At 40.1% G+C, this 12,558-nt stretch overlaps 1 protein-coding gene across 7 annotated transcripts in view; it reads left to right on the top strand.

The window, feature by feature from the left end:
* The window catches only part of MYO9A (myosin IXA), a 196,268-nt gene that overhangs the window by 169,206 nt on the left and 14,504 nt on the right, over nt 1-12,558 (top strand). For 4 of the 7 annotated variants that reach the window (XM_084817051.1, XM_084817050.1, XM_084817053.1 and 1 more), the window contains 8 exons: nt 3,256-3,368; nt 5,160-5,320; nt 6,101-6,309; nt 7,765-7,881; nt 8,809-8,997; nt 9,854-9,901; nt 11,188-11,299; nt 12,115-12,176. In XM_084817051.1, coding sequence (XP_084673177.1) covers nt 3,256-3,368; nt 5,160-5,320; nt 6,101-6,309; nt 7,765-7,881; nt 8,809-8,997; nt 9,854-9,901; nt 11,188-11,299; nt 12,115-12,176 — 1,011 coding nt within the window. The remainder of the gene's footprint in view (nt 1-3,255; nt 3,369-5,159; nt 5,321-6,100; nt 6,310-7,764; nt 7,882-8,808; nt 8,998-9,853; nt 9,902-11,187; nt 11,300-12,114; nt 12,177-12,558) is intronic. The other 3 variants (XM_084817052.1, XM_084817054.1, XM_084817056.1) reach the window with 1 other exon arrangement.

Here is a 12,558-nt window from a genome sequence, read left to right as displayed (position 1 = left end):
GCAGCTCCTCTATGTAAGGCAATTAATGGAATATGTTCTGTATGGTATACAAATTCCTTTGATTTTAGTTGTAACTAATAGGTTAAAATGAACCATGCTAAGAGAAGGCCTTAGTATCTCAGCCATATGGAATATTAAGTGCTTTCTACATGACAGTAGTAACATGGCTTCTCAGACTGAAATTTTGAACCAGATCATTCTTACCCAATTTTTTCCCCATTTTTTTGGTGAGGTTTCTACATCTCTCATATGCTCTCTAACATTTTGCTATTTGTATTAAGGAAAAAAAGTCTGGCATTGTTAGTATCTTAATAGGAGGTACTTCCTGAGAGCACATGAATACTGCTTCTCAAATTGAAATGTTGAGCCAAATGCTGCCAGTTAGTTGAATTATAAAAATATCCCCTTGAGTGAAATTATACTTTTTGGAGGGCAATTGCTCCCTTCCCCCTTTCAGTCCCTGCACATTCAGCATACCTTTTCATGACAAACCTACTAGGTGAATACTACCTTCAGTATTACCACTATACACTGTGAGGGATGAATTATATTAGAAAATGGAAGGCAATTGATCTCTTAGAACTGGAATACAGTAGATCTATTGTATATGTTGGAGTTTTCCAAACTTCTGACAGCTGAACCTCCCTTTGTTCTGAACTGAATTGGAAGCACATTTCACTTATACATCCAAAACAGATTTACTGTTCGTGTGTATAAATATCAATGGGCTGCCACCTCTGGAGAAGAGTAATTGAATGATCCAGTCACACCTGGTGTAGAAAGACAGTAGAATTGCTCTCCCCCAGTAAACGAAAAGGAGCCTTGTGGCATCTTAAAGACTGACAGATTTATTGTGGCACAAGTTTCCATAGACAACTTCATCAAATATATGCAGTCTGTTCTCTCCTGACAGATATATGTATTCCTCAGTACAGAGATAAATTTATTCACTAGGGCCCAAAAGCAATTAAGTTGCATCAAAAATGGGAAGTTTCAGAAACTAGAGGGAGACCACTTCTCCAGGACACTCTGCTGTGATCTGTCACTATTCTCCTACCCACCCATATTTAAAAAAAAGACTCCAATATGAAACTGCTGAACAGGAGTTTATCAATAAGGTTGCTGCAGCTCTCCAGAATCTCACGCAGAGGTCTTTCCCATCACCTACTACCTGGTTCTTTTAGCTAGAGATGCCAATCATTGAACTTGGGCCCTTCTTCATCCAAAATAATAGCTCATTTACTGAGCTATTGTCCCTCTCCATAGGAAAAAACAGTGTGGGAAGAACAGAATCTTTTATACATAAGTGGTTGAACTATCATTCAGAACTTTTGGAATCAGGATATATCCATGCTGTTAAAATTCTGGAATTCGCTTAACTTTAAGAGTTATTGTGGTATGTCAGAGATATATTTGAATTAACGTTGAATTTTGAATTAACTTTGAAATATTAAAGGGTAACTAAAATGTTAATTGCAACATAGCTCAGTTTGGATGTACATAAGAGCCAAGATCTTAATAAGAGCCAAGATCTCATCTGGACAGCAAAACTATATTTACTGTGTTTCAAGCTGTGGTTTAAGGTCACATTTTGGAATACTGTGTATACTTTTGGTTGCCACCCCTAAAATAAAAAGGATATTGTAATGCTGGAAAAGGTGCAACCAAAATGTTAAGGAGGCTGAAGCTACTCCCCTGTAAGGAAAGGCTGCAATATTTGGGGCTTTTTAGTTTAAAAAAACAAGTAAGGGAGGAACATGGTAGAGGAATTTAAAATTATGCATGGTGTGGAGAAACTATGTAAGCAGCCTTCCCCAATCTGGTTTGGACTTCATTTCCTATCAGTCCCAGCCAATATGGCCAATGGTCATGAATGCTGAAAGTTGTATTCCAACACATATGGAAGGCACCAGGATGGGGAAGGATAAAGAGACATTTTTCTCTGCGTCCATACTAGAACACAAAGTCATCCAGTGAAGCTGAATGGTGGAAGATTTAGGACAGAATGAAGAAAGAACTTCTTCACACAGTGCATAGCTAGAATGCGGATTTGCTCCCAGAAAATGTTGTGATGGCCACCAGGGATTAGAAAAGTTCATGGAGGGTATGGCTATCAATGGCTATTAACGATGATGGCTATCTACTACCTCCAGGATCACAGTCAGTATGCATCTGAATACCTGTTGCTGGGGACCAGCAGGAATACCACTTCTCCTACTGGTAGGCTTCCTATGGGCATCTGGTTGGCCTCTGTGGGGAACAGGATACTCGACAGGATTGGTCTGATCTAGAAGGCTCTTAAGTTTCTATGAAGGGTAGGGGCAACGGGCCTCAATACAAAGCTTGTTCATAACTTGGCTTATTAAGCTGAGAAGTACATCTGAACCAGGCCAATAATAAGGTAGTGCAGATAGCTACTCTGGGAGGACAGACCAGCTATCTACATCTTACTACTGATTCAAAGGTGTATCTGCATGCAAGGGCTGTACACAACAGTAGTGGTGCACAGTCTCCACTTGCATGCAGTTATCTCTGGACTGAGCCCTGCACTAAATTTTAGAGAAGAGAGAGAGAGGCATGATTTTTAAAATTTTCTTAGAATAACTAGTTCAGTGTCAGTATTGGACCAGAAAATGTCAAGTCCATTGGTCTGACTTGTGGGGTGGGATGGGGGGCTACAGCTTTTCTCCCATTTCCTTCACTCGGTCCCAACAGAAAAGATAATTTCCACTAAACCTCTTTGTGTATTTCTCATATCTGAATTTCCAGTAAACTCCTAGGTACACCCCACACACACACACTTTTATTTGGCCAGAAACATTGTTATAACAAGGCTCTGTCCCGTAACAGCAACTTACAGATAGAGTGTGAGGCATTTTCAGAAATATAATAGGAGTCCATAGGCACCAGCTGGCAGCTTCCAAGAATACACCAAATAGAGAAAAAACAAACAAAAAAGAATACATAGGGTCTCCAGTATTGACTTTCTGAGCCAGTAGTGACAAGAGAACGATGCGCTAAATATTCCTTCCATGTAACAAGCTACCTGCAGCTGATTTCTTTATTTAGCCAGTTCTTTGGCAACCAAGCAGAAGTCAAGGCAAGCCGTTCATAACTGAAAGCGTTTTTCATAGCAAGTGTTTTTCTCTGCAGCAGCTTAAAATATCTAAGCCATTATAAGATGACTGTGTCTCCTTACAATATCAAATGACACTGTGGGTGTTGAAGTATTTGTTGTGCTTGTAACTGTTGCAGATGCTACAGCGGTTCACATCAAGTGAAGGCCAAACAAAGCTTCACAAAACAATGTCTCAAGGAGAGATTGGAAAACTGGCAGCTGCACAGAAGACTGCAGCTACAGATGGAAGGTATAAAATGTTTAGCATGAAGGAAAGGGGAAAACCTGAGTTAAATCTGCTTCTGTTTCTCTTTTTTCTCACTATTGGTTGTTTTCTATATGTGGACATATTTCATAAACTATTTCTGGCCGTCTACATACCATGTCTCCCTATTTTGCATAAAAATGTATCCCTTAGGGCTGGGGCTGACATTGATGCAGATGGAAGGTTCTTTGGGAGAGAAAATGTTTGAATGTCTGGCTCCATTTGCAGAGTTGGTTCTTGTAAGATGATAGGAACTGCAAATGCAGGGAGAAAAGAGCTGCACTTAAAATGCTCAGCCTGAGATCCTGTGATAGGCAGGACATTGCAGGATTTCATTCAAACAATTTAGCCCAGAACAACTTGTTCCATAAAATCAATCCACTTTAATGTAAGCTAAATCCAAATGACCGTAAGCATAATATTTGTCTACAGTAAGCTTTATAACATCTTGTTTTCACAACTATTTTTATTTTTCTGTATATAGGGAGCTATTTTGATGATGGGAGTTGTCACAGGGAACTGCCATGTTCTGTGGCTCTGTGTTCATTTCACACAGATCAAGGATTCAGTTATGATAACTGGGATGTGCTTAGCATTCAAAGATGAACAAACAAGTTCATCACGTGACAGACTTTGAGTCTGGTAGTATAAGACTAAACACAGCTGTGTCAATTAGCAGTACAGCAATAGAGTAAAGTGAACAGTGAAAACTTCCACTGTACTGCAAAGTTTCTCAAATTGTAGTAAACCTCTATAGGGTAAAATTGTGTGACAGCTTCAGACGTTCCTGACAAAAAAGGAACGAAAAAGGGGAAGTCTGAGTCATGCACAGTTAATCTGTTTACACTTCCTGGGTAATATACAATGTGATAACAGAAGCTGCTTCCTTCCTCTGTCGAAAGGCCTGCATCACACTTTAAATACTCTGGCATTAAATGCAGCCCTAAAGCCAGAGTGGCATTAAACCCCCAGAATACTAGATAAATTTCAGCAGCAGGTACCTGTCTGCAGTGTTGGAACTTTAAGACACACTAGCCCTATTCAGGTGTTCTGTACCTAAACAGAGCAAACATGTGGCAAGAGGAAGCAGTCCAACCCCTCCCCTCTCCACCGTTGCATTCGTTGCCCTCTACTCATGGAGGGTGATTGTCTGAAGAGGAAAGCCTCTATCTGTGGAGGCTCTCCACATGAGCCAAAATGCTGATTTTTCAGTGATGAATGTGGTGGAGAGGGAATGCTCCCTCTAGGCACGTTTGCTCTGTTCAGGTACAGAATGCCTGAATAGGGCTACACTGGCATGAACCAACTTGATTGCTTGAAAATCTTCCTGAGGGCTATTGGTTTTATCGTATTGGTCATTTCAAGTGCACATCATCAAGATGAGGAGAATGCAGTTACCTACATAAAAATAACTCACATGTTTAAAAAATGCCAAACCTTTTCTTTGATATGCATTTTTTTTTGGATATGGGGATGCCATCCAGCAAATCTGAATGAAAGCTGAGGTGAAGCCCCTGTGTGAGTATCATACACTGCTAACTATGCATGTTTGAATCAGATCTTATTCTACCCTATTGAGACAGTATGATACAGGGTGGCCTGGAATGAAAAGAGTTGCATATTCCTCCTAGTTTACTCAATCATTTCTTACCATTTTCCAAGTAAGAGTTGGAAAAGTTTGTCAAGGTGCAAGAGAGGAAGTTTACACGGCAGTAAGAAGACATGGAATAAAATGGGCAAACTGCCAAGGCATCTTTTCTCTTATTTGCCACTTAGCAGACCGCAAAGAGCCAAGATGAGATTTTGGGGGAAAGGGAGGCAGGCAGAGAAGAAAACAAGCAGGGAGAAGCTTGCTACCCAGTCAGAGCTGTTGGAGTTGTATCCAGATCAAGATGCACCAGGAAGAGAGATGATTTCAGGTCTACAGCTTGAAGAAGGTAAAATTGGGGATGTGACGTCCTGGCAATTTTATGCAGATTTCAAATAGTGAGGTGCTGAGAAATGGCATTGCTTATACATCAGTCACAGAGAGAAAATTGAAGTGGTGAGTTAAAGCTTTGAAAATGTGTGTTGGGTTGATATCAAACCAGTTTTGTTACAAGCTATTTCCAGGAATGAAATCTTAGCATGGGGACTTCATACAGAGTGAATGAAGACAACCATTTACCAGGTGGTAACTTGCTACTTGGAAGGCTGGTTGTCTCTCTTGTTCTGCTAAGTGGTGAGTCTCTGGTTGTCTCTATTGTCTTGCCACTCTTTTGCACCTGAACAGAAATATAGGGAAGCAAAAGAGTGGCAAGATTTTCCTCGTTGTTTGGCAGGACAGGACAGACCAAGTGGTTACAAGCACACTGTGTTACCACTTGATAGCTGGTTGCCTATATTCACCCTAATTTACCCTGAATCTGAAGTTTCCTAAGGTGACCCTGACAGTGTAGTGGATAAGTAAGCCTTTGTGCATGCAGGACCTGTTTCTGCACATAGGAAACTGCCTTATACTGAGGCAGACCATTGGTCCATCTAGCCCAATATTATTGACATTGACTGGCAGCAGCTCTCCTGGGTTTCAGGCAGGATTCTTTCCTAGCCCTACCTAGAGATGCCAGGGATTGAAACTGGGACTTTCTGCATGCAAAGCATGCCATCTGAGCTAGAAGACTGTGCTGCTCGTTATCCGGGGAGGTCTTGATGAGATATTCGTTTCTTTGCACCTTTAGAGCTGACTCCCCCAAGGAGTCCTGAATTGTCTGGCATCTATCGACGGGAATGTAAGGAAAACAAAGAGCCATCTCCCAAGGTGAAGCGAAAGCGCAGTCTGAAAATCAGCAGTGTTACTATGGAACCTGCGCAATGGCAGAATGATGCTCTTCAGATCATAACCAGTGCCAGGGACTTGAAAAGCATGGATGAGTTCCTCCTGAGAAAGGTAACTTCCTTTTAGAAATGGACAGGATGAAAGTCCTGTTTCTCATAACACTTAGATACAAATTTACAAGGGATCTTTCTATCAGGGCTATTAGTCATTATAACTAAATTAGACCTCCGTGTTCAGAGGTAGCACACCACAAATAGGGTAGAGGTGGGATATTGCCTTCATAAGTTGATTTTGTGGTCTTCACAGAAGCAGCGGGCTTGCCATTGTGGGATACCAGAGGCTAGTCTATATGGATCAAGCAGGGCTCTTCTTGGTTATAAAAAGCAGTATTAGAGATATAAAATTTCCACAAATTTTGAGGCCATGGGAAAAAATTGTTTTTTTTCTGGAAAAATTAGAAATTTTGGAAAAATAGAAAAATAAGCAATACTTATTTTTTTAGTGCGCTTTACAGATCTAAAGTTACTTTAAGACAGCCTTCCCCAACCTGGTGCCCTCCAGATATTTTGGACTTCAGCTCCCATCAGCTCCAGGCATCATGGCCAATGGTCAGGAATGCTGAGCACCTTAGTCCAAAACATCCAGAGGGCACCAGGTTGGGGAGGGCTGCTTTAGGAAGATGAAGCAGCCTTTCAGTTCCTAAAGTTATTTTATGTATGACTTAAGTTTGCTCATAAAATTATAATTTTATTTTAAAACATTTAAAAGTAAACTCAGTTAGAAATGTGTAATTATTGCCTGAATAGATTAGAACTACATTAAATGACTGCTATAGCATCAGAAAACACAGGACTCTATAGAACAAAACCCAAGCTGTCAAGAATGCACATTTACTGTCAAGAGTGCACAGTGGTGACTCTACTCACATGTTGGGAAACTGAGTATAAATGTCTATCAGTAAAATATACTTTAGATCAATGATTTTAATAACGAATGAAAGAACTAACTATGCTAGGAACCTTACAGAGGGGATTAAAAAAAATTCCCATGGCTTCATTATTTTCAGACATTTTACATCTCTAGTCTTTCTATAAAAGTGTTCTTATTGCGTAGTTTTTAGAAATCATTTTGAGGGAGTAAAGGCTGGGTAACACCACATAAATAATTTGTCTTAAATTCTAAAAAAAAATGCATAATCCAAACTTGTTCAATTTTTCAGACAACCAGTCCTCAGAAAAAAAAGGAAAAATCTCCCCCCCCCCCCGCCGCCAATTTCTCTTTTTTCCCCAGGCGTTCATATTTCTAGTATTACCTTATATAAACAAACTGTTTTCTTAATGATGGACATATTGCTATGCCTGTGAGGAAAGAACTTTAATATTGCAAGGATTCTCGGTGAGGGTAGGGATGCAGTACTTTTCTAGCTCCATTTCAGTTGTGCCCAGGTTGCATTATATTGGCTCTTTCTAGAGCATGTTAGAATTAAGGTAATAATCTTTCCAGACCATCCTATTCGCAATAAGTTTTGAAATATAATATTGTATAACTTTATTCTGTGGTTCACAGATGAACGATCTGGATAGTGAAGACTGTAAGAAGGACACTCTGGTGGATGTTGTATTTAAAAAAGCCTTGAAAGAATTCCGGCAAAATATCTTCAGTTTCTACTCTTCAGCTTTGGCAGTAAGTTACAGAGCTACTATGTTTTGAAATTAAGAATTGCAAATTCGACACTCCCAGTGCTACCAAATTACAGAACCTTTAAATTGTTTTTTAGTGATTATTGCATACCATGGTAATACATTGGCTCTCATAGAAGGGAGTTCACCTCTGTTTGCTTCTCTAGTTTCATCCCTGTCTACCATCATTTATAAATTGTCATGCTAGAGAGAGGGCTCCTTCGTTCCATTCTGTAATGTCAAAGAAATATAAATCTAAAAGAAAAAGAGAGAAATGTAGGTCTTGAAGAGACCAGGAGGGTCACCTTTCAGCACTAAGGCAAGATCATGCAGTCCTGACAAATTGGTCTTGTCGCCCAAATTATAGTATGTGGTATGGAGAGAAGGAGAAAGGGAAGCAAAGAATTCATTTCATAAATTGGAACGGATCAAAGAAGTGTACTTGTACTGCATGAAAAACATCAAGTGGTACTTGAAGTGTGTGCACTTTGGTAGTTCGTACAATCTATTTTTAAGTGAAATGTTACCCTACAATGAAAGTTTCCTCAAATCTAACTGTGGTCAATTCTTAGTAAATGCAGCCCATATTCTGGGTTGAAATTCTGAGACCAGATTTTTGGTGGTTTTATGCAGAATGCACACAGCAGTCCCCTTTATCCCCTTCTTTCCATTTAGATCTCCAACAGAATCCAAGAAACAATCTTCTTCTGCTGTGCTTTTGGGAATTAGCTGCTATTGTTAGCATCTTTTGCTGTTCTCCGTATTAAGAGTGTGTTTATGCTTTTCAGTTAATTCTGATTAGTTTGTATGTTTTATGCTGATATTTTAATATGCTTTGTATACTACTTTAGGAACATTTAGTTGAAAAGCAGCATAAAATATTGTAAGTTAAATAGAAATCCATTTTCATTTCCTTTTTGTGCTTTAATAGATGGACGATGGAACGAGCATCCGATACAAAGACCTGTATGCCCTGTTTGAACAGATTCTGGAGAAAACTATGAAGTTTGAACAGAGAGACTGGAGTGAATCACCTGTCCGGGTCTGGGTCAATACCTTCAAGGTGTTTTTGGATGAATATATGACAGAATATATGATTTCGGATTCTACTGCCTCAAAGGTAAAGTGATGTGGCACAGGCTAGCAAATGAATGATCTTCACAACTCACTGGAATGGGGGTAGGGTCACATTCTTAAAGAAGCTCCTGCTTGTGGTCCTAAAGCCTTACTTTGCAGAAAGGGCATTTGCTGCTGAAGTATTAGTACAAATCATTTTCCTTGCAGTTCTTAATGTTATTTCCTAATGTAATATCCCTGGTTGGTATGTTAAATAATGAATGCACTTTGGAAGGGCTAGCTTGCAATAAATTAACATGGTTAGATCACAAGGCATAGTGCTTAATAAGGTATTGGAGATGGGCCTCTCTGCGGTCTGGTATAGCCTGTGTACTTGTGGACCACTCAGCTCTGAAAAAGCACATGGATGAAGATATGTATGTAGACATCTTACGGCTTCCATTCTAGAAAAAGGTGGAAGCATGGTCGACAGCAGGAAGAAATATATATAGATGGAAATTGTTAGTGCCAAAGTACAGAGGGCAGGTTTGTTCTTTGATTTGCCAGTCCCTTTGCTATAGTCACACTACACTGATTGGCACCTTCTTACCACCAGTGTTACCATCATTAGCCATTGCATCAGGATTCTGGGCTCCACCAATCACCGCAGAGCTAACTGAGCCATGTCTTAAGAATGCTGGAATGCTGAGTATGAGATGAAATAATGGAGGGATGCCTTGGGGAGGAGAAGAAGCACTGTATGGTATAGCATAAGTCTGTCTAACTTTAATAGTCCCTTGAATTGTGCATTGTGAGGAACAGAAGAATATACAAGGAGGCAGAATGAAATGTAGAGGGATGGGGAAATGTTCAAAAGATTCTGAACTATTAAACTCTGATTTAGTTCCTTACTCGTTTAGGTGACCAAAACAGAAAGAAAGAAGAGAAGAAAGAAGGAACCAGATGTTGTAAGTTGAATTCTTTCCTCTTTTAATGTTTAAGTGAAGCTTATGGTGCCCTGAGAATTTATTAGGGATATGGGAAGGTCTATTCCCATGGAGTGTATCCAGAACACTACAACTCCTGCTCCACAAGTCCCAAAGGTAATACTTGTAAGTAACAGCATAGATTTTGCTTTGTTTGTGTGTCTGCTGCATCTTTTTGGTTTTTAGTTTTGGGAAGCAGTTATGTCAAGCTCCTTGGGAAGCTAACATACTCATTGGATTGTTGATAATTTTGTGTGAGCCACAGCTGAAACTAGGAATTGCTTAACAGACCATGTCTGAAACGAAGTTGTATTCTATTGGTGTTATGACATCTGGAATGTCACAAAAGAATAAAATGTTTTATAGTGTTTAGAGATTAAGCTGTTGGATCTATAATTGGTGCACCACCTGCTGAAGTAACTCAGAACTACAGGTCAGGAACAGATCTTCAAATAAGGTGTTAGCCCCCCCAGTAAGCATAGTATAATGTACTAACTGTGTGTTCTGCACTGTTGACCATGGTGGTAATAACTCAAACATCCAGAGCAAACCTTGCATGCATTTGCCTTTATGTCCAATGGGATTCATATTCCAACTTACTTCAAACCATTTATGATGCTTACACAAGTAACAGAGTGGCACTTTCTTTCTTTTTTTCACTAACGTGGCTGTGTTTGGATTTATAGATATGGTTGGCATATCCAGATGGCATAGCCATTTTAGTTGCCCAAATAGGATGAGCCATGAGTACAAAATATTCACTCATAAGGCAAAATAAATATCAATGAGTACCATACAAATATAATTCCAATTTAATGTATTCTCATGAGAGAGAGGCCAAGGCCTTTAGTTACATCACCTATAAATGAAGACTGAGGGCATTAATCCTTATGCTTTCTGATATAGGCATACATGGTGAAGAGTCTAGGTGTGAGCAGCAGAGACTAGAATTCTTTGCTAGTATTCTGTGCAATTGTTGACTTGCTGAGGCTTTAAGGCTTGCCATTTTGCGAAACAGGCTGCAGGGTTGGATGGATATTTTATATGTTGTTAAAACTGTTGAACATATCAAAATACAGCTCTTGAGCATTCTGAGAGTCAGGGAGAGAGCATGGCCAAGAATACACTTTGGGCATTCCACCTGGGCAATGCATTAGCAGCTGTCTGAAATTCTTTGGGATCACTTAATTTAGCTTTTTAGCAGGAGTAAACACTCAAATCTGTCTTCAGCTGTCATTGAATGTCAAACCACATTTTTTTTTTGGTAGGTAGAAGAACATAATGGTCACATTTTTAAGGCCACTCAGTACAGCATTCCCACCTACTGCGAATTCTGTTCCTCCCTGATATGGATCATGGACAGGGCCTCTGTTTGTAAATGTAAGCATGAAGTGTTACTTTTATTCTTATTGCTCTATTCTATCCTCTTATCTGTACTCTTTCTTTTTTCTTTCTTTTTAAAGAGTGTTTTCTTTCACTAGATCATTGCTCCTTCTGTCTGGGTCCAAATGGTATATTGAATGCAAAAATGACCATTTCCATGTGGAGATTTTCACTGTTGTCATTGTTAATTCTTTGAAATTATAGCCAGGAAAACCAGCAGAAAGCTATACCAGTTGAATGAATCATCTCTGTACAGTGCTAATTTCAGAGATAGGTCATGTTGTGCTTCCACTTCCCAAAGTCCTGCCTGTTTCATTTCTCTGCCTTCCTGTGCACCCTCACCCCATCCACATGACTGACATGAAGTAATTCAAAATTGGCACTGCTTTTGCCTGCTTCACAGTAGTTTGCCAGCAGTGAACACTAGAAGGTAGAACTGTATGTTATGGAAGCACTCAAGGTTTCTTAACCAGGGTCTGCCTCATTGCTAATGCAGGGGAGAATTGGCAGACAGAGTGGAGTACTCAGCTATTTTCCTGCCTGCCACTTCTCCCGTTATAAATGCTTCCTTTTTTGCATCTCCCATCACCTCAGCAAATGCAGGTTTGGGGACACTCATTTCCCAAGGTAGTGTGTAGTTCTGCCTGGTGTGTCTGTGTCTCTCTTTCAGACACAGCCTGGATCCCAGGTAGGTACTGCAGAACCCATTGAAGTGTGTGGGGCATTGCCGTCTTGACTAGCCCATTGTAAAGCTACAGGATAGCAGTGTTTGAATGTGTGAAGTGCTAAGTGTTTTTCCCCCCTAATTTCAGTGTGCAAGTATGCTTGCCACAGAAAGTGCTGTCTGAAGACCACAACAAAGTGCTCCAAAAAGGTAAGGTATCTTCATCTCTAAGCCTGTGGTGCTTTTTAATCATCCCTGATGGAACTCTTGTTACAGGATTGTGAAGGAGCTCCGTTTTAGATTGGCGCTATGGGAAATCCACATTGCTGTGGCAAAGCGAGTCTACTGCCAAGCAAATCCTCCTCTTCAGCTGTCCTGCAGTGTAGGTCCTGTGTCAGCAGCACTTATCACATGGAGAAAGCTGCTCACATCTTCCCTGGGCTTCTGAACTCCACTTTGGGTGCAGCAGCTTGACAGTTTATGAATGGCAGAACCTGTGTTGCAGCGCAGCTGCTGAGGAGAGAGTTTGCCTTGCAGTGTGCATTCCTGGCCATAGCAACATAGATTTCCCATAGTCCTAATAATAGCATGG

Source organism: Heloderma suspectum, chromosome 11 (assembly GCF_057233095.1).
Source record: "Heloderma suspectum isolate Gila_16-S chromosome 11, 16-S_ref, whole genome shotgun sequence".
Taxonomy (NCBI): Eukaryota; Metazoa; Chordata; class Lepidosauria; order Squamata; family Helodermatidae; genus Heloderma; species Heloderma suspectum.
This window is presented reverse-complemented; position numbering and strand designations above follow the sequence as displayed.